Source organism: Rattus rattus, chromosome 1 (genome assembly GCF_011064425.1).
Source record: "Rattus rattus isolate New Zealand chromosome 1, Rrattus_CSIRO_v1, whole genome shotgun sequence".
In the NCBI taxonomy this organism is placed as follows: domain Eukaryota; kingdom Metazoa; phylum Chordata; class Mammalia; order Rodentia; family Muridae; genus Rattus; species Rattus rattus.
In genome coordinates this window covers 165,442,240-165,469,006 of record NC_046154.1, presented here as the reverse complement: position 1 = coordinate 165,469,006, position 26,767 = coordinate 165,442,240, and the positions used below count along the sequence as shown (strand labels likewise).

Genomic DNA, 26,767 nt, shown 5'->3' with positions numbered 1-26,767 from the left:
CTTCCAGGCAGCTAGAATGAGATTCTTATAACCCATGCCCACAGTGACACACCCACTCCTACAAGGCCACACCTTCTAATCCTGCCACTCCCTGGGCCGAGCATATATAAACCATCACGCCATCTCGAAAAACAAACAAAACCAAAATGAAAGCCCAATAACCAAGCTTAGCTGATAAATCGATAGTCAGATCAAGGACAGGTGCCAGAGCCCGACTTGTCTTGCATGGTCCAGTTGACAATCAAATATGTAGCAGTCAGAGTTCTTGGCTCACAGGCTACTACTCCATTGCCTTAAGATTGTAACAGTCAGACTTACAGCCTGATGTGGTAGCACACATTACAATGTAACCACTGGGGGCACTGGGCAAGGAGGATATCCTTGGCTACATAGCAAATTCAAAGCCAGGCAGATTTATTGACTTTATTAAAAATAAATAATGACCATGAGTGTTTCAGGGCTTCCCCGTAGTTCTAAGAAATTCCAGGACGGCCAGAGAAGCTGTTGTGTGCCTACCGAACTGGAAAGAAGAGCATGTGTATTTGTTCTGGGAAAAAACGTTTTGATTTCCTGTCTGTAGTGAGCTGAAGGGTGACCACTGAGAAGATGTCCACACCGTAAGCCCCGGAACTGTAAATGTGGCTTAGTTTGGGGAATGTTTCAGCAGATGTGCTCTAGATCTCGATAACCCTGGATTTTCTGAGTAGACCCTAAATCCAACAACAGGAGACAGAATAGGAAGAAATGCAAACGCAAGGAAAGCCACAGACGGGGGTGGGGGGTGGGGGGTGGGTGTGGGTGTGGGTGGGTGGGGCTGTCCACAAGCTGGAGAATTCTTGGAGTCATCAAAGGCAGGAATTGTCCGGGGAGGACTCTCTCAGAGCGTCTCCAAGGAGCGCTGCTCCCCTGACACCCTGATTTTGGATTCGTGGCTCCCTGGGGTGCGTCGGACTACACGTCTGTTTGAGTCACCAAGTTCATGGTGATTTCTTACACTGCTCCTTGGCACGACTCCATGGCTCACCTCCAGGAACCTGGCATTGGCTTCTACAAACTTCACAGCTGCTCCAGGCCAGCCACCATGCCAGAGTAGCAGAATCTGCAGAACGCTGGGAGAGCAAGGCTGTCTTTCCTACTATAGTAGGATGGTAGAATATGCTGGAAAGCTCTGAACATGATAGACATCCTCCGAAAAATGGGCCCACGTCACTGTGAGTCACTCGGGCTACCGTAACAAAATGCCATCAACTTACACATGTTCTCGTGGCTCTGAAAGCCGAAGTACAAGGTTAAGTAGCCAGCAAAGTTGGCTCCTGGGGAGACTTGCAGTTTACAGTTCTCTGGCTGCGTGCTCACACAGCCTTTCCTCTGAGCATGCGCAGAACGCGGTTGTTGTCTTGCCTTATGTCTTGCCAGTCCCATTGGCTTAGGACCCATCTTCATGGCCTTATTTAGTGCTGATTTCTACCGCACGGGCCTTTGTTGGTTACTGTTCACTAGTTGTGACCAAATGCCTGATGAAGAAGCTTAAGGAAGGGTTTATTTCTGCTCACGGTTTGAGGGTACTGGCCACCGGGGTTGGGAAGGCATGAGAACGCGTACATAGGGAGCTGTTCACGGTGCGTTTGCAATCAGGCGTCACAGACGGATGCCCAGTGGCACCCAACCCAGTTCCTCCTTTTTACTCAGTGTGGTACCCTAGTCTGTGGGATGGCGCTGCTCACACTCAGGATGGGTGTCCCTTCCATTAAGACGGTTTAGACACACGACGGAAACAATCTGGTTAGGCAGACAGTAAAGCTTAACCACCACAGGGTCCTGTCTCCAAACACAGTGACACCGATAATGAGGACATCAATATTCAAACGGTGTGGATGCAGCTCAGTTCACACAGCTAGATCGAGATGTGAGGAGGCCTGGCCTGCCTCCTCCTCCATCTCAGCTCGACCCAGGTCAGAGTTGAACACTGTCCCAGATCTTTCTCTATTGCTGTAATAAAACGCTCTGATAAGAGTGCTGTGAGGACGATAGGGCTTATCTAGTTCACAATCCAGGTTACGTCTGTCACAGCACGGAGGTCAGGTAAGGTGGTGGGAATACGAGAGGACTGGTTATGGTACATCCACAGTCAAGAGCAGAGAGCTAGCGCACAGTTTGCCTTTTCTACACTTGTTCAGTCCAAGATCGCTGACCTAGGGAATGATGCCACCCACAGTGTAACAGGCCGGAGACCTTAGCATAACTGACTCCATGATGAAAGGCTGTGGAACTCGGTGGTGTACAGACAGCGCCACCAGTCAAAAATGGAAACAAGGACTGAATCCATCAAAGTCCGTACAGTTATGGGAAAGTCTCTACTAACCTTGCTTTAGCTTCTGTAGTTCTGCTAATTGTTCTTGTTAACTGTAGTATGTGAACCCAGAACTTTTCTTTTCTTTTCTTTCCTTTTTTTTTTTTTTTTGCTTAAAAGCGCACCCTAAGAAAGGCTCAGGGTTATGGTAGGATCCTGAACACCTAGTGTAGTCACTAATAAAGACTTTCTATTGGCTTAAGACCACGCCCGAACAGTCTTCTCTGGCGAATACTCAACGCCAACAGTAGGCAGGTCTTCTCATTAATCGTGATGAACCTTCTCAGATGTGCACCCTCCGGCCAGCCGAGACAGTCCCTCCCTGAGACCCCATCCCAAGGTGATTCTAGATTGTGTCCAATTGTCAGTTCAAATAACAAAACAAAACCTAACTAGAGAAACAAACCACAATAAGATAAAACTAACTTGCACCGAAACTTTTTATCACATTTAAATGATAGAATGCACGTCGCTGCGACTGACCTTTGGAATCCTTTGTTCTAGTGGCCTGCATGGGAGGAAGGGGCCATCAATGGGGACAGATGGGCCAAGTCCCCTTTGACACTTGTGTCCCTGCTACAGTGTGGGCCGCTCCATCTAGATCTGCGACGGGTAACAGCTCGGGATCTGGGCTAGAAGCAGTGGAAACTGTGATGCAGGCAGAAAAAGAGTTTGGGAAAGATGTTCCTACTTGACAGGTGACAACACTCAGCCTTACTCATGGCACGTGCTGATTCTCCAAAGGAAAATGCATATCTGCTCGAGTCCAGAGCCTGAGACACCACGGTGCGGTGCGTCTGCGCCTGCGCCTGCGCCTGCGCCTTTGCTGGGAGAAAGGACTTCGCAGGAAAATGGAAAGGGACCCTGAGACCAGCAGCGAATGGATGTCGCTTATTGTATCTCTTCCAACCCAAGAGGGAAAGTGTTATTTATAAAAACCCTTCCTTCTCCCATAGGCCAAAATGGCGTCTTACAGCTTTGGTTCAGTGGTAACCACTGAGCTTAAACTGTCTGTTCACGTTCAATTATCCAACCGTTCCCTTTTGTGTGGGAGAGGAATAATCTCCTGCGGGCTTTTTATTCTCGTGTCACCGAACTAGGTGAAGTCATCTCAGCTGTTCGAATCGATTCTTTAACAGTGAAATTAAAGCTTCTTTCTCTCATTTTTTCAAATAAGTTTTTTTAGCCACGATTCCATCTACTTCATATCACTCCTTTTTCTTTGATACCCAGGAGTCTTTTCACCTCTCAGGCTGCCTGCACCCCAGAACCCAAGAGACTGTCCAGAGAAAACTCTAACACTGAGTGTTTGGGTGATTCCTATTTTTGGACTCTCTATCACGTCCCAATGCTTGGGGGTCCACAGGTTTAGAGGGGATCCTTCCATCTTGAGAGAGGGCCATAAACCACCCAGAGAGGCATGCTCGTTCACTCCATCCAGGGCACAAGGAAAGATGGAAGGTGGAGCTGTGCACCCGGTTGCCTTCCGTGGCTCCTCTCACCATCTTCTTTCAAGAATTGTTTGCAGGGAGGGAGGAGAGGCAGGCTGAGGGCCTTCATCCAGGAGACTTGGTAGACTTGATGCTCCATGGAGTCTGAGTATGAACAAGACTGAGGGCACAAAGGTGAGAGCCTAATGACCAGAGAAGTCCCCCCTTACTGCCTGTCTCTCTTTTTTTTTTTTTTTTTTTTTTTTTTTTTTTTTTTTTTCCGGAGCTGGGGACCGGGCAGGGCCTTGCACTTCCTAGGCAAGTGCTCTACCACTGAGCTAAATCCCCAACCCCCTGCCTGTCTCTTCTGTTGTCTAGCTCCTCTGCCCTTTGCAGCTGTGAGGGCAGATCTCACTGGGCTGACAAGGAGACATGGAAACATGATAGATCCACTCTAAAGTGCGGGTTGAGGTGCTGTATAACCTTGGTTCAAACCCCACCCTTGACACTTAACAACTGTCTGTCAGCGCTTTGATATCTGCCAGGCTCGGTTTGTCTTCTGTGCAGCACACATGTCTAGTCATGTATGCTTGCCACGAGGACCAGTGGCTTTGGGTGTAACATCAGTGACACTCTGCACAGCAGTAAAATGTACCATGAAGGACTGAGAAGAAATGAAATTAAAATGAATTTCAGGGGGCTGGAGAGATGCTCTGTTGCTAGGGCTTGCCTTGCAAGGATCTGAGTTTCATTCCTAGAATCCATGTTAAAAAAATCTAGGCATAGGGTCTTACTTTTGTGGTTTCAATGCTGGGAAGACAGAGACACCAGGATCCCTGGGGCTTGCTGGCCAGCCAGCATGGACTACTTGCTTAGCTTCACCTTAGTAAGAGACCCTGTCACAACAGAGTGGGTGGTGCAGAAGGAAGGACACCCAAGTTTGACCTTTGACCTTACACACACACACACACTTATGTACATACACACATGTGAACACACATGAACATATATGCACACATGCACACACATGTGCACACACATGAACAGAAATACATATACACAGAGATTAATATATTTCATAATATTTTTAAAATCTCACCAAGTAAAGAATCAACCTCATGGTTCTGTTCAGTAAGATTTCATTTATATGAAACCCTTGAAAAGGCAAAACCCCAAGGAGAGTAAGATGATTGATTGGTGACTGTCTATGCCCTGAGTCTAGGTCGAAGTCAACTGTGAAGGGTAAAGTGGGATAGTCTCTCTATATAGCACAGGCTAGCCTCAAACTTGAAGCAGTCCTCTGCCTCAGTCTCTTGAGTGCTGGCATTCCAAGGATGTACCACTGTGCCAGCATTCTTGGCATCTTGTCATTTGTTTCAGAGACAGGGTTTACTTATAATAAATAACCTGGCTGCCCTGGAACTCACTCTGTAGATGAGGCTAGCCTCGAACTCAGATCCGTCTACCTCTGCCTTTTGTGTGCTGGGATTAATGCACTTTTAATTAGTTAATTATTAATTATTGTGGAGTTAATGTGTTTAAAGGTGTATGCCACTACTGCCTGGGGAGTTGTCTCAGCATCTTTATTTGGCCCTGGCACCAAATCACAGAAAGTTCTCTTGGTCATGCATTGGTCACAGAGTTCACTCAAACGCATCTGATTGAAGCTCCCTCAGCCCAGTGGACTAGAAGCTTCTGAGCCATGCTTAGGGCACTGCATTCCTGGTGACAGTGAAGCCACTATGGCAGGTCCCTGGCACCCAGGAAAGCAAAGGGTGGGAAGGCACTCGTCTCCCTTCTCAAATCCCACCCAAAGCCCACTTTCTTTCCCTGGCACTTCTGGGTTTCAAAGTTTTCTCACTGAAAGCCTTTATCAATCCCCAGGGCAGACCAGAGCAGTACAAAGCCTGCTTGGAACAGGGTGGAGGGCTGGTGAGGATTAAAATAAATATCGAGGCTGGGGAAAACAAATGCAGAGAAGTACTTCGACAAATTATCACTAAGTACACGAATATCAACGTGAGCTCCGGAAAGGTTGCTGCTGTGTCTTTACAGCAGGAGGGGAAGAGGGAGTCCTGGAGGGCTCATCTGGTAGGGGAACCAGCAGGTAGCGTGGAGAGGCTGGTAGGGCTGAGAAGACCCAGCAGTCACCAGGTGGACAGTGTCCGGCTTAGAGATTTCAGGGCAGTGATTGCAGGGCAGAGGCAGTTGGATTTCTGAGTTTGAGACTTGGTCTACAGAGCAAGTTCCAGGACAGCCAGAGCAACACAGAGATGCCCTGTCTTGGAAAAACAATGACAACAGAACCAAAAACAAACAAACACACAAAAACAAAACCAGAGATGGGGGTGGTGTCGCCTTCCTCCTGCCTCCCAGCCTGGGCAGGAGGCAAAGGGTGACCTTGGAAGACGCTGTTACTTCTAGCTTTGTGATCTTGGATCTGCCTGTCCTAGCTCTGAGCCCCTGGAATATGACGTCATTTTTCTCTGCCTCAGTTCCCTCCTCTGTGAAAGGAGGGGTGTGAATAGGAAAAGGAAGTGCATGAAAGCTCGTGGGACGAGGCTGTGACTAGAGAGTGGTTTCTCGGACAGAGACCAGGACGGGACACACAGCCATCCATAGACTGCAGTGTGCAGACTTTGATGGGTGTTGGGGGGCTTCCAAGGTTCTAGATAAACGTTTAGGGACCAACGGGGAGACTGGGTGACTCTTTCTCCCTCCATCTCTCTTTCCTTTCTATTTCCTCTCCTCTCTCCCCCTTCCTCCTATCCCTTCCTCTGTCCCGATGTCTCTTGTTTCCCCCACCTTTTCTCTCTTCCCTTCTTTCTTTCCAGTCTGGTTCTGAAAAGCTGGCAGGGTAAGGGAGAGCTTGCTCTCAGAGCCCTGTTGTGAGCGACCCGCTTGTGTATTTGCGGTTTACCTACCTGTAGAAAATTTATACCCCAAATCTCCCGGTACCGCGGGCACATGGTTTTAAATTCAGCTCCACAAATATTGACTGTGTTCAGGCTAACTGAGTGTACTTTGTGAGAGAGGTGTCGGAGAGATGCAAATTGGAAAAACCTATCCTCGGAGGAGCCAGGGGGAGGCCCCTTAGAGGAGGCAGTGGGAGGCCCCGGGGCCATGTTCCTATGAGACACATTCACTGTCTTCCTGGAAGATGCTGAAGGGCTCTCTGTCTGCCCTGTGCTCTGGGTCCATTTCTCACTCCAACAAAGTGCAGAAAGGGGCACCGTGCCAATTTTGGAAGACCGTAACAGGACAGTACATTGTGGGCAGAATCTACGGGCGTGAGACTGAGCTCGGCCTGTTGGGACCGGGTATGTACCTTGTCTGTTCACTGCTCCCAAAAGGCGCCACCTGGAGCTGTGGGCTTTTGCGTTTATTTCATTCTTTTAAATCTATTTAACAAGGGTGGGGGCATACGTAGCTTCATTAGCTCCCCTCCCCACAAGCCATGCAAGGCTTTCAGTCCTGCAAGCACATTTTTTTTGTTTTTGGAAAGTGATCAAGGCAGATCCCAGCACAGTACTGAGATGGTTCAGTACCATTCACCTTAGCAGCCACCTCCCCCAGGGCAAAATGGAGTCCAGAGACCTGACAGAGTGAGATTTGAAGAGTGAGCCGAGTCAGTGAGCAGGAAGGCTCCCCACCCACGTTCCACTTGTGGTTCATAGGAGAACCACACTTCCTGACCTAGGTGTGATGCCGAGCAACCCTGTGACGGCTCCCGGCCAATAAACGACGCTCAGAAACCCCGTGTACCCCGTGAGGCTTGAGATGCTCCCACTTCTCAAGCCTTGCAAGCAGTGAACGTTCCAGAACAACATCTTTCAGCCCGTGAGTTGCAACACCTTTTGGGGTTGCTTCAGAATACCGGAAGACACAGTTATTTACATTGCGACTCATGCCGCTAGCAAAATTATAGTTATGAAGTTCCAATGAAAATAATTTTATGGTTGGGGGTGTCACCACAGCATGAGGAGCTGTATTAAAGGGCTACATTAGGAAGGTTGAGAAACACTGTTCTAGAAGGTGCTACTTTACCTCATCTGTGAAACATATCCAGGGTACAACCGCCCCTGCCCATCCATAGTAGATAAACAGCAACTGCAGGTGTGGCCTAGTTGCTTTAAGCCACCGAAAGTAGGGATTCTCTGTCACTGTCGTATAACTTTGCCTGTCTCAACAGGTACTCTGGGGAAACAAAGCCAATTTATTTATTGTATTTCACTGGACTAGAGACTGAAACCCAGGGCCTCATGCACATTAGCCAAGTGCTCTACCATTGAGCTACCTCCCAGTTCCCAAAGCCTGGCTTTAGAAGCAGTCGTCTTACTTTGGGTCAGCACTGAAAAGATACAATCTTTTATTCCCCCACCTCTTATCAGTTGATTGTCCCTTTTCTTGTCAATATGGGGAAGGTAGCACAGGCAAAGGGACAACAAGGTTCCGGGGACAGAAAGAAAGTGGAGACTTCCTTCGCAGTTGGTGAGTTTACAGCTTGACACGGGAATAAGAATTAGAGCCTTTCCTCCGACTGCTAATGTGCTGTGTGGGCAACAGGGTCATAGCCTGTTGCCATTGGTCATGATTGTGCACGTGAGAGGATTCTACCTTAACGTCCTAGTCTAAGAGACAAATACCTTGCCATGTCTGTCTTCCACCCACTGTGTGCTACTTGTCCTGGGCATCAGAGTGTGGTTGAGGGAGAAGAAGACAACTTGATCCTTTTTTAAAAAATTTTATTTATGAGTCAACTGTCTCTCTCTTCAGACACACCAGAAGAGGGCATTGAATCCCATTACAGAGGGCTGCGAACCCTCATGGGGTTGCTGGGAATTGAACTCAGGACCTGTGGGAGAGCAGTCAGTGCTCTTCACCACTGAGCCATCTCTCCAGCCTGACAGCTCAACCCTTTAGGATACAGTTCTGTCTGTCGGTCACAGTGGCCGGAGGTGGGGTTGGATCTAGAGCTCACAGCACAGAGGAGGGAAGAGAATTCCAGTGAGAAATTAGAGGACACTTCCTGGTGGAGGTGGCGAGTCACCAGCACAGCTTCTTCCCACTCCTTATGTCTGGCCCACTCAGATTTTGAGGATACAGGCACAGACACCTGGCAAGGCCCAACATCCTTCTCTAGAATATGGTCCAACTCAAGTTTCTGAATCCCAAAAAGAAGCACATGTCTCACGTCTTCCTTGGGTGCGTGACTTCCCAAACTGGCTAATTACAAACACCGGGTGGTTTTCTGCCCTGGGCGAAAGGACGGAGGAAGGAAATGCATGGACATCCCTCCTCACTGTGCTTTGGTTAAAGAAGACACTGGCACCCTGGTAATGAGCGGCCCTGCAGGCACTCTGGGGGATGGATATGCCCCTGCAAGGAGCCCATTCTCCCACCCCACTAGGAGGAGATGATACAGAGCCTACTCACATCCTAGGGGGGACTCCCCGGGGAGTGGCTTGTATTGGAGCTCGTATATCTTGGCCACCTCCAGCAAGCAACTCATTCATAAAGGAGAAGCAGAATAATACTGGCTACATCAATATCCCAATGTAATTGACTGTCTTTTGAATCACAGGAAGGCTGCCGACTTTCCCTGCTGAGGGGGAAACTTCAGGAGAAGAAAAAGGAGGTCTCAGAGGCGGTTCTGGATACATGTATCAGACAGCAAGTTGTGAGTCTGTCGGATTTGAGGGGAGGATAGGCCCCATTAAGTTCAACAAGAATTTATCAGTGCCTCTGTGAAGAGACCCATTCAAAGGTACAATGTCTTATGAATCGAGTTTCTGTAAATTCACTCAATGGTAAAGCGGAAAGGTCAGGCTTTACAATAACCCTGCTTTCCTGGCATAAAAAAATGATCTCCTTATATTGACCTGCGCCCACCTTATTGATCCATGGCCACCCAACTACGTGGAGCTGAACATTTTAAAACATTTTACACAATGCAGGAAGGCAGCGCCATCTTTCTCTCTACCTGCCAAGGCTAAGCTGGCTTGGTTTCTCCACCCCGACCCCCCCACTCCCAGCACTTTGTTGGACTTTTAGGGGCGTCTTTTCACATCCGCCCGATTGATTCTCACGCACTTTGGACAAATTACGGAAAGCTGTACCCTTTGGTGAAACAGTTTTAAAAGCTACAAACCCCTTTTGCCTCCAGGGGTGCGGGTGAGGGCACGTGTCAGAACAGCATAGCAGCTGTCTCCAGCCCGTGGGATGCTGTGCAGTTTCCCTAACCTTGACTTTAAGTCCGCTCTCTTTAACCTCTTTGCAAAAGCAGCCCTCAAGCTGAGCTGTCCTTTGAAAGAAAAACGAAACTGCCCAGTTTTGATCAGTGTGAGAAGGGCACCCGCTCTTAGCGGAGCGTGGGGGCAACTTCCCCTGCTAAATCGCCCAAGGATTTTAAAAGATCGCGTGCCACCAGGGCCCCGTTTGCCTCGGCCACCTAACCTGCTTCTCGCCACACCGGAGAAAGGGTGGCAGCACTACAGCATCTTATTCGTGGTTTTCCCCCTCCCGGTTGTGTCATGGAAACGTTCACGCAAGCTCGAGACAGCGGCCCAGCTCCGCCCAGGGACTGAGGGCTTTTGGGACCCTGCGGGAGCGTGCCGCGCACTCCGGACTCCCCGGGAAACAGCTGGACGCCACCACGTCTCGGGTAGGGGCGGGGAGGCGACGCTCCGCCCCGGCGCGGCCCCGCCCTCCCCGCTCGCCGGCGCCCTCCCCTCGCCGGGGGCTGCGAGTTGCGTTTGGTAAAACCCAGCCCTGGAATATATAGATCACTGGAGCGCAATGAAGTAGCTTTTGGCGAGGGAGGGAGGGAGGGGGGCCTGGACAGTCACAGAGGCCAGGGCACGGCGGCGGCGGCACCTTCCTTCTCGCATCCCGGTCGCCCGGCCCGCGAGGAGGCAGCGGCGGCCGCAGGCGCCAGCAGAGGAGGCGGTGGAGCATCGAGCAGAGGCGAGGCGGACCGGCAGGAGCGCGCGGCCGGGGCCACGCATCCCCACACTTGCACACCAACTCCCGCGCCTTGCACCCCCGAGACCGGAATCGGGGGCTCGGAGAGCCTCGGTGAAGCTAGCGGGAGCCAGCTCCGGAGCCCAGCCAGCTCCGTTCTGAACCTCCCGGGCGCTGGTCCCCCCGCGGCGGGGTCCCCGCTTCTGCGCTCCGGACGCGCCTCCCGGACAGCCGGGTCCCCGCGGCCAGGACAAAGCCATGAAGCCGGCGCTGCTGGAAGTGATGAGGATGAACAGAATTTGCCGGATGGTGCTGGCCACTTGCTTGGGATCCTTTATCTTGGTCATCTTCTATTTCCAAAGTATGTTGCACCCAGGTAGGGGGCGCGTTAGCGTGGTTTTGTTGGTTATTTTCTTCTCTCTCGCTCTGCTTTCTGCTTCTTCCAACCTCACCTCTTCCCTCCGGCCTCTTCGGGGCTCTTTACTGCCGGGATCCGCGGGTTACGGAGTTGGGATGGGAAGGGAGAAGGTGCGCTTCCTCTTCCTCCCAGCTAGAGGTTGAGACCGCAAGGAGAGACAGCGGCGTGTGTTGCCTCCTTTTTTCCTCCGTTTCTTTTCTTTTTTCTTTGTGTCTTGTCTACTGGCTAGGTGGCAGAGAGAGGTAGGGATTGTTGGAAGCTCTCCGGGTCGAGGGTTGATGGGAAGACTACAAAACTCGATGCGGGTTGCTGCTGAGGGCTGAGATGAAACAGGCACTGGCAGCCGGCTGGCTGCTCTGCACCAGGCAGCGCTGCCTCTTCCTGGTTGGGGACCCCTGGGCTAGTGGTGCACGCCCGGGCGAGGTAGTGAGTCCTTGCAGCAGCTCGGGAAGCCCCAAGCTGAGCTACCACGTGTTTCAAGCTCAGCAGCAGAGCAGGTGTGGGGACAGGGCGGGTAGGTCCCCCGCTCTTCTCTCCACCCGGTGAGATACTTGGCTCAAACACCCCAGGGTCGAGCTCCGCGGTGACCTTGCAGCTGTTGCTCTGGGGCCTGGTCTGCCATCTCCCGGCCCCAGACCCCCCAGCTAGGGACTCCAAAGCTTTTGGGCCACACTTTGACCACCAAAGTTCTCGGAGATACTTTGCGCAGTTTCTGGACTCATTCCTTCCTGGATTCTGAGCATTTGGAGACTTCTGCAGCACAGGAACGGATCCCTCCTCATGTTCTCTCTGGCTTAGGCTAAATATCAAGTCTCCTATCGGGATAGGGAGGGTCCAGGCACCCCTCTTCCGGGGGGGTCCAGAAGGAAAGTTTGGGGCTAGATGAGCGAGGGGCACTCTGGAGTGCCCTGGCCCTGCTGTGCTGCACGGCTTAGAAGCCCAACAGGTAGGACTTTCTGAGAAGGTTCTGTAGGTTGCAACCCATCTTTAGTCTCAGGAATCCCTCTCCCCGTTTCTTCTGGATCAGCAGACCTGTGCTGGGCCACGTTGGCATCGAAGTCCAATTTTTGACGCCCCAGAGAGGCCACAATAATCATTTACTTTCCTCATTGCAGGGAGGAGGGGGGTGGAAAGACATTTCTTTCCAGAGAAATAAGGTTGGTTTTTGCCTCCCGCCTTCTTCAAGCGTATAGCTAGCACTTTGAGTAGACTCAGTCACGAATTTATCAAGCCTGCTTCTTGGTGGATGACAGAGCCATAAAGCTATTCCTTGCATCTAACAGGCAGGGATTCCTTGACAGCACAGGGACAGACTGGCCCCTCTTCCTTTTGGGGCTCACAACAGTTTGTTAAGGAGGCCTGGCTGCCAAGAATAAGGTCTTATACTACCACAAGGAACCCCGGGACGCCCCAGCTAGTCCTGGTAAAAGATGGCTTTTGTTTGCAGCTCATATTTTTAGTTTAGTGTCAGCAAACTCCTTACTCAAACCTGTGGTTGTGAAACTTCTGAGAGAATTTAAAAATGGACTTTGTTGGCATTCTGGGTTGCAAGAGGGTGGGACCAGACAGACGGGCATCTCAGGAGTGCCAAGCTCCTGGGGCCACCCAGGACCAAGCCAGAGGGCTAGAGGACAGGCTGGTATGTGGAGAGAACGAAGCTCTCGCTGTTTAAACAAAGGGCCCAATGATTTGGTCTAGACTTCCGAGCTGTGTTCAGGCCTATTCAAGTTTTGCTGGGCTGGTACATGCCCGGTGATTCTCAGCAGAGATGCTTAGACCAGGAGTGCACGGCAGAAATGTACCTGACCCTCTCTGCACCTGTGAATTGTCCGTCAGGATCCCCTGGGTGAATGGATCCTGCCGTGAGCCGGGGAAAAAGGCTTCACTGAAGACAGAGGGAAGAAACTCACAACCTGTAACCAGTGCCTCGTGTTTCCAGCTCTCATCAGAATTTATTAATGCATTAATTGACTTGGAAGTGGCTGTAGGGTTTTTTCAGTGCAGCCTTCTGGAACCATAGCCTTGTCCAAGCTTGTGGGTCACTGAATACTTGTCTTTGATTCTGCCTTGGCCCTTCCCTTTCTGGTCTCCTTTCTTTTCACTAAATGACATTTGTTTATAATTCATATCACGAGGAGCTTGCTTTTCCTGAGACCTCTTTTAGTGCCGGGCAAATGCTACTTTCAAAACGTCGAGTCGGAGACAGACCTGCAGTCGTTTGATTGAAAGTTCTTCCTTGGAATTATACACAGTGCTGCAGGACCCCCGTCAGTGCTATTAGATGGGGCATGAAATACGATCTGGAAACTTACTACTTTTTACCTCTTGTTTCTCATTTGGTTAATATCTACTCTTGATAGTTGAGACCAAATCTTTTTTTTCCCCTGCTTTGAATTTTTAAAATAGATTCTAAGAGACGATGAAGACTTGTTTTAAATCACCCCTACCTTCCGTGTGTGTGTGTGTGTGTGTGTGTGTGTGTGTGTGTGTGTGTGTGTCCTTAACCTCGAGTCGTTCCTCCAACCCCTTAAGAATTTTTATTTTTATGTGTGGGAATGGGGTGGAACCACACGCGTGTGCACACTCTGTGTGTGCAGACACCCGCAGAAGCCAGAAGAAGGTACGAGTCCCCGAGAGCTGGAGTTACAGCTTGTTATGGGTCTCCTAATGTGGGTGCTGGGAGCCGAGCCTTGGTCCTCAGCATAACAGCAAACTCTTATCCGGACAGCCGTCTTTCTAGCCCTGCTGCTTTGGGTTTTAAAGTGATGGAGTCTCTGAAGTCCCCTGGTACAGTCAGTCTTTTTGCCTGGGAAATCTCTCAGGATCAGCCTGGCCAAGAGGCAGAAGGGACCCCAACAGAGTCCAGACTGTGTCCCCCCAGATCTGAAGCCCTCTATCAGGAGCTCTCTGGATTCCTGTCTGTGACATAGAAAAGCAGTCTGTGAAGGAGATGTGGGCTCTTAAGTTTCCTTGCTGGCTGGAGGGTATGTGGAAGGGGGAGAAAAAAAACCCAACAATAACAAAACAAACAAACCCAAAACTCTGCCCAGCTCTCAGGCGGGCAAATGCCCCCTGCCATTCTAATCGGAGCCCACTGTCTTTTGTATTTTTCTGGTTCATAAACTTGGGTAATTGTGAACTTGAGTAATTGGCCATCAGATAATTGGCCATCGGTTACACCACGGAGGGTTTAGTAGGAGTGGGCCCCAGTCAGTTTGGCAACCCTCAACCCTCCTGAGTTAAAAGTCTTCGTGAAGAGCTTTATTTATTTATTATTTATTTATTTATTTATTTTCTTTTTTGGTCAGGAGCAGGGCTTTCGGCTCCTCTCTAGTCAGGGTGTTTCACACAGAAGGCTTTCCATAAAATGGATGAAGTAGCTAAGCCTTGTCTCTAGCTCCAGGAAGGTGTGGTGCCTTCAGGGCTTGTCAAGAGCGCCTAGCGTCTACCTACAGCTCTGCTGGAGGGAATTGCCCGGGCATTTTCAGACTCCTAGTTCTCTGGTGACTGGACCCAGTTTAAACCAATTAAGATCAGGGCGAATGCACTGCTCCAGAGACACACAGCTCCTGAAGATCCTTCTGTATGTCCTGGATGCTGGGGAAGGGCGGGGTGGTCTCAATTAGCCCCCAACTTACAGAAATCCATGCTCATGCCGGACACCTCCACAGGAGTGAACTACTGAGTTGGAGATCAGAGTCACATGCCTGCTTTTTTACCGGAGTGAATCCCTCCATGAGGATGCCCCCGGGAGGTCCATCTTCTCCCATTAAAATGTCCCCCATACCTGCCCAAGACCGCAGGGCTATCCTTTGATGGACCTTTGAGGCCTCAGGCAGTCATTGTGAGGGGGGCTTCTTCACAACTCCCTTCGCATTTCTCACTAGGATTGTGGTTTTTGTTTAAAAACTACCGTTCCTGGAGAAGCCTGCCAAGGAGAAAGCCTCTGTCTCGTTTTCCTCTTCTTCTGCAGTGTGTTTACTTCCTCTGTCACCTGGGAATTCTTCCACTGGGTTAAATGTATAGAAAGAGTACAGCCTTTATTTAAAGGCGCCATTGGGTCAGGTTGAACATAGAATGCATCTGCAAGAATGATTTTAAGGAGTATGGAAGAGAAGTAATTCTCCACTATTCGCTCAGAGGCACTTGGATTTTTTTTTTCTCCATAGTATAGAATGTATACACAGGCTGAACATCCCTTGCCAGAGATTATGAAACCCAAGGGGTGCTAACATTTGCACGTTTTTGAGAGCCACCATGGCAACGCAAGTGGAAAATTCCACACCTGGCTTCACATGATAGGGCATAAGTCAAAACACAGGTGATTGAAGATGTTTGGGGGTCACCTCAGGCTGTGTGTCTAAGGGGTCTGCGGCACATAGATGAATGGCATGGTTAGTCTTGGATCCAGTCCCCATGATACCTGATACCTTCTTTTACATATGTGGATCTCCCAGAATTTAAAAACTGTCCGAAATCCAACAGGCTTCTGGTGCCAGTCATTTCAGATAAGGGGAATGTATCATACACACACACACACACACACACACACACACACCACACACACACAGACACACACACATACACACACATACACACACATACACCCAGACACACACGCTTACACACACATACACACATACCTACACACATACATACACACATACACAAACAGAGAGACACACACACACAGACACACACAGACACACACACAGATATACACACCACACACACACAGACACAGACACACACACACACACACACACACACACACACACACACATTAGTTTATACCCCAACATGTATTATATATCTCGGTCAGTTTTATACAGATATACCATTCTGATGAGTCAATATCGAAGTAAGAGACACAAGTTTAGCGGCAGCCTTTTAAGTTTATAGACTGTCACGTGATGTGTGTCTGCCCTTACCTCCCCCATGCAAAGCACCGGCTCAGTGTCATTTTTCTTTACGTCGTTACACACGGCTAATTTTACATCAGGGAATCTCTTTGCTTGTACACGGAGTAGGTCTGGAATCATTCCAGCACACAGGGCCGATCTTGTCTTATCTCTTCAAACTTCCTTTGAAAAGGTGCCAGATTGGCCTCAACACTCAACTTAGGGCTCTGAGAACAATGTTTAATAATTGAAGGGTGAGACCTCCTGAGCCTGGGCTCTTCCTTCCCCTCCAGAGCTGAAGTGTCTGCCTTCATAGGACTTCAGAGCAACCCCGAGATGAGGCGGTTTCCTTCCCTGGTGAGCTCGGTGCATTCCAGACAGGGTCTCCACTTCCTTGTCCCCTGAAATGCCAGGGTGACCGAGAGTCACAGAAAGGCTGGCTAGGGACTTTTGGAGGGTAGAGGTGTGACAAAGAAGGAAATCCACTCTGCACCAGGGGCAAGTGCTGTCTGTATTTGTCTGGCTGAGAATCGCTGTGCTTATGATGGGCTGTATCCATCCAGTGATTTAAAAACAGGAAATCAAAGGCTCCCAGCACAGGTACCCACCCTTTCCCTTCTTAAACTCAGACAGACCTCTTTTTACTCTGGAGGTCATGGGACACATGTCTTGGCTGGCAGGCGTCTTCTGAGGGAAGATTCAGAGAAATGAACCAGAAGTCCCTCTGCTGCCGAACTTACTTTATTTTTATTTATTTGTATCTCCTAAATCATGGGACCCCATCTGATCTGTCAATGAAAATCTCCTGGAATTTATAATTTGTACTTTTCGGGGGGAATCAGACGTGATCGGGTGACATTTACAAGCACAATTGGAGTGTGCTCTCTCCGCCAGTCGCTGTTCCGTGTTTAGGACCCCACCACACACATGTGGGACCACATGGAACCGGGCAGGGCAGACACCAAGGCGGTGGAGGTGCAAATACCGTATGCAGTATGTCAGGGGGAAAGAAGAAAAACAGCATGGAAGACGGTACAGAGATAGAGAAGGCAAAGCTAATTAGGGAATGCCGTTGGCCCAACAACAGGGAATGGTCGACTCGCAGGAAGCGAAGGGGCCAGCTATGTGTCCATCACACGCAGTGTACTCCAGTTGGACAGCAGACCAGATCGAGTCTTGTTCCATGTGGGAACATGCCAGGCGGGGAGCTCAGAGGGAGAGAGGGAGGGGGCAGCTGAAGACCACGGAGCATGAAGACCTCCACTGGCCTTGACTGCGGGAGGGAGGGGAAGTCTGAGCAGGAACCTGGGGGAAGGGAACATGGCCACATGAAGCAGGGCTGGCAGTAAGGCCTCTGGATTACAGTCCTTGTTTATCATGAGACAGTACCTGTGCACTTCATCAGGGTGCTCGCCATGTCAAGCCCCCGCCCCCACCATATCATCTCCATATTCAGTTTTTTTGAAGAACATATGAGGTACGATCTATAGAACAAAACACCCACGCAACTCGTGGGCAACTGATATAAACAGACTGAACGAACTGGTGATTTGGGAGCGGAAGGCCTGGGTCTGAGGCTGGGTACCCCAGTGCCTCCCCTGTGAATTTCCGTGCTTTATGACACTTGGGTTTTTCTGCCCCCACATTTTAGCACAGGTGACATTTGACTGTGTCACAACAGATGACACCTGCAGCATTAGTGCTGACCTTTAAAGAGCAACCCTTTTCCTTCTCAGTGGGACAGAACATAGCAGTCTACCTCCACAGACAGTACCCTCCGAGCGCCTATATAAATCCCGGAGGGACGTCTTGTAAACCACAGCGTACTTGTGACCTCAATAAGGGCACGGGCCAAGGCACTTCTGGTAGGCTCCGGCTCTCTCTGGCTGGGAGAGCAAAGGTGCTGGGTGGGCTTGACCTCTGGCCCCTTCACACCCGCAAAGCTTGCTACCTGCCCAGCGCACTCTCTGTTTACCCTCTGCTTTCAGAGCCCCGGGCTCAATGCTTGTCTTTCTGTCTATGTGGTCACATGTTCAGGTGCACATATATGTGCAGGTTCATGTGTGCGCCTGCATATGGGCAGATCAGAGGTAACCCTCTGAAGTCAGCGTCGTCGTTCGGGTACAGCCCTTGTTTTATTTTGGGGGGTGAGGGGTGGGGTCTTTCACTGACCCGGAACCTGCTTTGAAGGCTGGGCTGGCCTCTGTCTTTGCTCTCCAAGGCTGGGCTTTCAAGGTAGCGCCACACCCACTTTTGTTTCATTTTGTCTCTTCACCTGGCTTCTAAGGATTGTGCTCACCTCATCCCCGCAAGGCCTCTCCCAAGCCTCCAGGATCTTCTGAAAATTATTACTGATGTGGTTAGTTAAGAGCCAGAGTGGGAAGGGAAGGGGAATAATAACTCGGAGCTTGAACTTGAAGTTCAAATAGATATAGACCGTCTTCCTGGGAAGAGGCCATCCATATGCTCCTGACCTGGGACGCTCCTCCAGCCCTTTCAGAAATGGACTGCGGCTATGACTTGACTTGTTGTGCCTTGGTCTTCTGACTTGTCAGGGCAAAGATCTTGTCCTGGGCATCCTTATACCCGAGAGGGGTTTAGGAAACACTCAGGGTAGATAGGTGAGTCTCAGAGCTTTCTCTTCTACCCCATCTCCGACAGTCACATAACTCAGAACGAGAGGGACCAGCCGGGCTGGGTAATCAGGAACAAACAGATCCCAGTGTTGTCTCCTCTATAATCTTCCAAATCTCTCCGCTTGTTTTATTACAGCCCAAGGCAGACAGTAGTAAGTGGCCTAGATAATTTAAGGAGGAAGGTACTTACGGAAGGGAATTAGGTGCATTTAAAGTTGTTGGATAGCCAGAGGCACAGAATATCTTGAATACCTTCCAGCCTGCACAAGTAGTAGATGCGTAATAACTTATAAACTGGTGCGTATCGGCACGGCTGTTTCACAGGGGCAGTGATCTCAGGCCGGGTCTGGAACCATTTATTGAGCGCGAGACCAAACCAATGACAAATTGGGAAATAGGCTCTACAACACCCGTTGTTTGTTGCAAGCCCCTCTCGTTGCCCCAGGGATGTTTTGTCAGAAGCTAAACGGCACAGGCAGGCGCGTGACCTCCGTTCTTGGTAGATTTTTTTTCACATTTTGAGGGGGTGTCTCTCATCCGAGGGACCAAATACATCATCTGTAGCTTCAACTTCAAACAGCACCAGGAAACAAGAGCTTTAAATCTGCGGTCTCTACAACTCTGTTTACAAGTGATTTACACACAATACTGTATGATCATGTAAACATCCAGGATTGGGTCCTTTCTAGTCGTGGGGACGTATAATCACTTTTTCTTTGTGTTCTAGATAATTCCATTGATTGGCCGGACCAGCTGTGATTCCGTGGGTCTTTTTTCACACTGAAATGTGGCTTGCGAAAGCCCGATGGTCCCCAGAAAGGACTGTACTCTCTTGGGAGGCCGGTTTGCGCTGAGGTCTTAAGCCTGCCTTTTATCTGTGATGGAAGGTTTGTTCAGGCTGGCCACGGCCTCTGCAAACCTGTCTGAGCTTCTCTTCTGCACATTCCATTCAGGGAAATGTGCTCAGAGCAGGGGGGATTACCGAGACGACCACTGTGGTCCCCCCACTTTCCGGTTGCCTGTCTGTCCCAACCCTCAGGATGTCTACCCAGCATGTCACAAATGGCTTGAAACCTCAGGTCAGAGGGGGCGGGGCTGTTTCTAATTATTTGTGTTCCTTATACCTGGTTATGTTTTTCACTTTTGAGACAGCTTTGTAAATCACTCTGACCTTAAGCTTCTGGTCCCCTGGCCTCTTCTTCCCGAGTGCTGAGATTGTGGGCACCCGTGATCCTCCTCTTCCTCCCACGTGCTGAGATTGTGGGCACCCATGATGAGGCCAGACTGTATTTTCATTTTCTTGGTGCTTGTGTGTGTGCACACATGCATCAGTGTGTACACAAAGCGCATGTGCTGTGGTATCCAGAGGTTGATGTTGGGTTTCTCTCAGTCTTCTCTCAGTCTTATCCTGAATGTGGAGCTCTTTGATTCCGTGAGGCTGCCTGGCTGATGGAGTCCAAGGATCCTCAATGCCCCTCAGTGCTGGGGTTACAGGCATGTGCTGCTTGTGCCTGTGTTTTTAGGTGGGTGCTGGAGATTTGAACTCGGGTCCTCATGCTTGCACACAGACACTGTGCCCACTTAGCCATCTCCTTAGCCCCAGCGTCATTATTTTAATATTAAATAATAAATGGAAGGTCTAGTGGTTTCTTCCCAGACCCTTTTTTGGGTTCAGGGTCATCTGGACTTGTCTTGAGGATGATCAGTAATTATCAGAAGTGCCTGGTCCCCTTGGGTAACAGTCCAGCATGAAGCCAGCATTATGGGGAGGTCACTTTGAGTTTAGTTAAGCAACATGGCAAGGACTGTTATTAACATCACCCCCTCACATGTGTCTCAGAGAGACACAGAGACTGAGAAATGGGTCCTGTCAGCAGGGGGTCCTTCCCGTGCTCCAGCTTGACTGGGGTTAACAGAAGAGGGTTGGGAGAGAAGGCCCCTCAGTTGGAAAGGGCCAGTGATTGGATTTCAGTTCGAAGCTGTTCATGTGAAGGAATCCCAGAAGATGTATCGTGTTTCTTCCTGGTCCATAGCGTTTGCTCACTGGGTACGGTCACTCCCCATGGTGCAGAGGCACAGAATTTGGAACCCAGAGAGCAGGGGCCAGGCCTTGGCTGTCCACTGTGCCCGTTCCATGTCTTTCAAGATAGATTTGATGCATGCCTATTAAGAGTGAGTCTTGTGACCTGAGTTCAAATCCCGCAAAAGCGAAGGGAGGAGATCAGTTCCACAGAGTTGTGCTCTGACCTCAAAGCCTGTGCTGTGGCACATGTGTACAAACAGGAGACTACAACTGTGCACAAATAATAATAATAATAATAACAACAACAACAACAACAACATTGAACAGTAAATATGGCGGATGATACTGAGGAAGACGCCTGATCGCGACCTCTGGATTTCACACACACATTCACACACATGGTGCTGGGAGTTGGGAAACCCTTTTGTATTTTTCTGATGCTCAATAACACTGGGGAAAACAGTAGTTTGTTGTGTGACAGTCAGCGTTTCCTTGGGTTACCCCATTTCCTCTCTCCGGTAGCCTTGTGAAGCAGGCAGCTGACAATCCCATTGTGCAGATGGAGACATTGAGGATTTGTGGCTCAGGGGCCAGCCTGACTGAAAAGCTGGTCCAGGGTCTGGGCTTAAGACCGACTACCACCGAAGCCTATAGACTTCTTCCCCCACCCTCAGGCCCCATCTTCTTGGTCTTGGTTTCAGTTAATTAGGTCAAGAGCTAATTATTTCACAGGAGCCTTGAGCTCTGCTGTGGGCTAAGTAGACGGGCCACGCAGTGATAGCTCTTCTCCTCTTACTTTACACTCTATCCCTGCTGAGCCCAGCTCTCTGGGGACAGGAGCTGTCATCCGTGTTCAGAGGTCCCCCATCTGTCTTCAGTCTGGATGTGTCCCTGAGGTCAGAACTCAGTCCACGTGTTACCTCTGGATGAAACCTCATCTGCCTGCTCTTGGTTGGGACACAGTAGAAGGCCTTCTGACTGCAGACCTGCAATGTTAAGATGCTGTGGACTGGCTCCTGTAGGCCGGGTGCCGTGTTTCCTGCAGGAGCCCCCATGTAGACCGGAGCCTATATGGCAGCTCAAACCTCTGAGACCAGCACCCCGGAGGCCAAGGCAAGAGAATCGCTATGACTCCTAGTATCTTGGGCTGCGTAGTGAGTTCCAGCCCAGCTTAGGCCAGAGTTGGGTGTGTGGTGCTCTTGTACAATTCTAGCACTTGAGAAATGGGGACAGGATGATTAGGAATTCAAGGTCACTCTTCAGTGGTGGTTTGAATGGGAATGGCCCTGTAGGCACATTTTTGAATGGTTCAAGTTTGGCGGAACTGTTTGGGAGGGATCAGGAGGTGTGGTCTTATTGGAGGAGGTGTGTCTCAAGGTAGGCTTGGGGGTTTCAAAAGCCCACCCCATTCCCAGTTAGCTCTTTCTCTCTGCCTTCTGCCTGTGGATCAGATGTGAGCTGTCAGCTACTGCTCCAGCACCATGCTTGCCTGCCTGATGCTGTTGCATGTAGTTTTTGCTACCCTGATATAAGCTCCGGATAGAGTGTGCTACCAGCTCTGCCCATGTTCCCTGGGATCCACGATTGAAAGACACACACACACACACACACACACACACACACACACACACACTCTCTCTCTCTCTCTCTCACACACACACACACACACACACACGCCCACATACACTCACACACACACACACACACCACATACACACACATACACACATACACACACAGACACACACACAAGTCACACACACAATACACATCATGTACACACACACACTCACTTATACACACACACACACACACACACACACACACACACACACACACACACACACACACACACACGATTATTTTTCAGCCTGCTTTCTTGGCTCAGTTGCTGGGTGTTTCTAATCTCCCATGGCTAGTGTGCCCTTCCCAATACTCAGCACCCTAAATCTGCCCTCAACTTCCGTTGCTCAGTTACCTTCTCCTTATTCAGCAACCCTCAACTGCCCTCAGCTTGGTTGTGTTTCTAATCCCCCACCTGGGGAACAGCCTATGGCCACTCCCTCTGAGATCTCACAGCCTATGGCCACTCCCCCTGAGAGCCTATGGCCACTCCCCCTGAGAGCTCACAGCCTATGGCCACTCCTCCTGAGATCTCACAGCCTATGGCCACTCCCCCTGAGATCTCACAGCCTATGGCCACTCCACATGAGCTCTCACATGTTTGGTCACCTTTTCTCCCTTGGAAGCATGGAGAAAATCCTTTCTCTTCTTGTGTCTCTTAGCCTGCTTATGGGAACCTGGAAGTCCTGCCTCTTTCCTTCCGCCGAGAAGTTGACCCCTGGCATCTGTATTGATTGATCAAGAACCGATTAGGGAGGGGTTGGGGATTTAGCTCAGTGGTAGAGCCCTTGCCTAGGAAGCTCAAGGCCCTGGGTTCGGTCCCCAGCTCCGAAAAAAAAAAGAACCAAAAAAAAAAAAAAAAAGAACCGATTAGGGAACAGGACCTTAGCATCAGAACCATTTTTATGTTATACCACTCTCGCCACCATGATGGTCATGGCCTCCAAACCCCCGGAATCATCAGCCCCCCCCCCCAGTTCAATGCTGTCCATAACTTTAAATGCTATGTGACAATAGGCAAGAAACTAAGCCACATACCTGCACAGTGAATTCAAGGTCAGCTTGGGCTGCATGAGATCCTGTCTCAAAAGAAGGATAAGGAGTTAGTTATAATCTTTTCTATTTCTTATCACTGTCTTCAGAACCCCAGAGTATCCTTGGCACTTCTCTTTTCAGTGTAGTCCCTTTCCAGTGCTAAGTCGCCTCTGGGAGTAGTGGCTGCTGGGCTGTGTTAGAGTAGCTGCAAAAGATGGGGAGATTTTCTCGGTGTTCCCCCCAGCCCCTTTTTGTGAATTGATGTTCTCTCCTGGGGTAGAGCTCCATCCCTGGGGATGTCCTGAGTAAGAGATGCTGACAGGAGGACTATGTATGTGTGCCTAAGCCACTTCAGCCTGAGAGGCACCTAGTTAGTTTGTTGGTGAACTAACTCTAGTTAGTTCAAGTGTCTAGATAGTTCACTGGTGAACTCCCGAGGCTTGCCTTGTTCAGGGATCCTAACAAACTGTACCGGTTCAGCCCATCTCCAGAAGAGGCAGCAAGACAGGGCACACTGAGAGAGACTTGCCTCTCCTTTATGATGCTCCAGCACCAAGCCTGGACCCAGGAGGATGTGTTGTACCGAGATGGACAGAAATATCCAGGATGGACTGGTTTAGGGGGCCAGACATGATGGGGGTTATGGAGTACCAAAGGAGAGAGAGGATAGGATGACTGACTTTGATTTTAGCATTAATCAAAAAGGAAAGAATTTCCAGGCTCAGGGCATGAGAGAGAGACAGTGAGTGAGTCACTGGACACAGAGGCTGGAGGGTGGACAGAAGGGCTGACCGTAACCCCATTATCTCTGTTGTTCTCAAGTTTAAATTTTATTCTTGAGACTAGGAAGCTATAGAAGGTTTAGAGTTTTGTTTTCCAGAAGATGAAATTTAAGCTTAATTTAAACTCTCTTGTTTTAGCACAAAGCCAGAATTTAAAGGCCTACTTTCTCAGAGTGATCTTGGGGCCATTTTTGGAATAGTTTCTGTTATCATTTGGTGGGAGGGAAGGTTATTCACGAACGTACAAAGTAAGAAGTAGCTTAAAAGCTCTCTTTGGCTGGATTCAAAACTCCACTGTTTGCAAAAATTATAGGCCTGGGAGGTTAAGTTTCAGTCTCTCCGTTGCTAATGGTGCCCCAGGTTCACTCTGAGAGGGCCTCTGGAGGAGTGGCAGGAGAGAGGGGGGGTGTGCCTCGTCCCTGGAGAGCTGTGCACTGTGCCCAGCTCTCGGTATATCTAGGCTCAGGTTGCAGCTGCGGGCTGCCTGGGTAGCCATGGTACAGAATTGGGGAAAGGCCTCCTCCCTCTTTTGAGCTGCCCAGGCAGGTGGGGTCTGGTCTTCCTACACCCCCTATCCCCCACCACAAATGCTACCCTCTGTGTCTTCCTTAGCTTCCTCTTTGACACCACAGAACGAAGTATCCCCAAGGCGTGCTTTTCTGATCATGCATGTGCCGGTGTGTATGCACGCACACACACAAGGAGACCAGAGGTTAGCCGTGATTGTTCCTCCCACTGTATTTTTAAGAGAGGGTCTCTTACTGATGGAGCTCACTGAGTAGGTTAGATAGTTAGCCCCGGAGGCCCATCTGTCTCTGCCTTCCCAGCCCTCCGATGAGATGTCAAGCACACCACATCCGGCAGAATTTTGAAGGCTTTAGGGATCAGACTGAGGTCTTAAGTTTTGCTTGGTAAATTCTTAACCAACGGAGCCATCTTCCTGGATCCTCAGAGACTTAATTTTTAAGAAGTAATACTACGTCACCACTGGTGGGCACCGGGTTTTGAAGGGGACATGTGTGTGGACAGACAAACAGAAGAGGGCTTTGAGTTTATACCTGAACTTGGGGTTTTGGAATCTGGAAGGTTTCAGTAAGGGAATGCTTACATTTGGGAATATGGGACCAGTGGGTATCTGAAGGACGTAAGAAATAGATAGTGAGGTTCTTTGAGAGCTGAGATTCTATTGAGTGAAGACCTCTAAGTATAATTTTGTTGTTCAGAGTCGGAAGTGCAGATTTGAAACCAGAAACCGAGCAGGTCATCTTGGAACAAAACAGCTTTTGTCCAATGAATACAAGGCACCATCCTAAAGACGGCCGTGGGCAAAAATATGAGGGGCCAGGTGTGTAGCTCTGGGGTACAGTGCTTTCCTGGCATACTCAAGGCTTTGGGTTTGTTCCCCAGCATCACAAGAAGAGTCAGCTAGAGGCAGCAAGCTTTAGAGGGATCCTCTCTGTCCATTTCCCTGAGCGGTAAAGTAGGCTCTCCCCTGTCATACTCTGGAGGAAATCTTGTTTCCCGTGACTGCAGAAAGCACATTGAAAATTTAAAAATAAATACGGGCGACATCGGAAGGGCCTTCCTGCAGGAGCAGTGAAGGGTGTTGTCGTCGTCGGAAGGCTACGGGGTGAGTAAGGATGTGAACCCACCACAGATGTTGGCTATTCCATAAGACCTGGCAGGCAGGCAGTACAGTTAGGCATAAAGGGTAGGTAGGGTGTTCAGGGAACCCCGGTTCTGGCCCAGCTGCCACCTTTTTATGAGAGCTTCCCCCACTGTCATTAACAGATAGACACAACAAAGCATTTCAAAGCTCATAGCTGAAGGCCAGGGGAGGAGTCTTGGAGGAGGAGGGGCGGCTGCTGCAGTCTCTCTCATCACCACAGCTCCTTGTTTGCTTTTTTTTTTTTTTTTTTATGCTTTGGAGTTCTAAAGAAAACATTTTTCCAAGAATGCCCGTTTAGCTAAGAGCAGCATTGCTTCATACAATCAAGATAGCTTGATTCAAGGTAGGTAGGTAGAGCCTCCCTACCGTCTTCCCAGTGCAGATCTCACTCCGTTAGCACCTCTCAGCGTACACACCCGTCTCTAGGGGACCGAGTCATAATGAAAGTGAATACTTGCCGTCCATGTCGTACCAAACACTAACGTTCACCCACCTATCCATCCAGCATGCAAGTGTCTATTCACCAGACCTTTATCGGTGACCAATGGGAATAAGAGTTGGTTCCTGCATGCAGATAGCCTGCAACTAGCGAGTGACTACAGACCTGAAATCGTAGCTGCAGTACTCTCCAATAAGGCTAGGGAGTGAGAAGGAGTAATTATTTCAGGGCAGGTCGGAGAACCCCTCGGAGGAAGGAAGGTTTGAGTGGACTCCCTCCTTCCGCTAACAGGACTTTATTGAACGATTTATCCTGTGCCAGGGACCTCCTGAGTGCTAGACAAACAGTGGGAACAACAATGCACAGAAGACCTCTTGTCGCAATGGAGCCCATTGGCTTGGTGTGAAATTTATCTGGTGGATTGGTAGCACTGCCCTTAGCGGGCTCCTGGCCTACCACCAGCCCTCTTGTCTACTCGACGGCACCTCAATAAAGTGT

The 26,767-nt window shown here is 49.8% G+C and overlaps 1 protein-coding gene across 2 annotated transcripts in view; it reads left to right on the top strand.

Annotated features, from left to right (window-relative positions):
• The first annotated feature begins 10,516 nt into the window (after positions 1-10,516).
• Chst11 (carbohydrate sulfotransferase 11) overlaps positions 10,517-26,767 on the top strand; it is a 213,968-nt gene continuing 197,717 nt past the window's right edge. The window contains exon 1 of one of the 2 annotated variants that reach the window (XM_032910597.1): positions 10,517-11,119. In XM_032910597.1, the coding sequence (XP_032766488.1) occupies positions 11,002-11,119 (118 nt within the window). In that variant the 5' untranslated portion in view covers positions 10,517-11,001. The remainder of the gene's footprint in view (positions 11,120-26,767) is intronic. The other variant, XM_032910607.1, reaches the window with a different exon arrangement.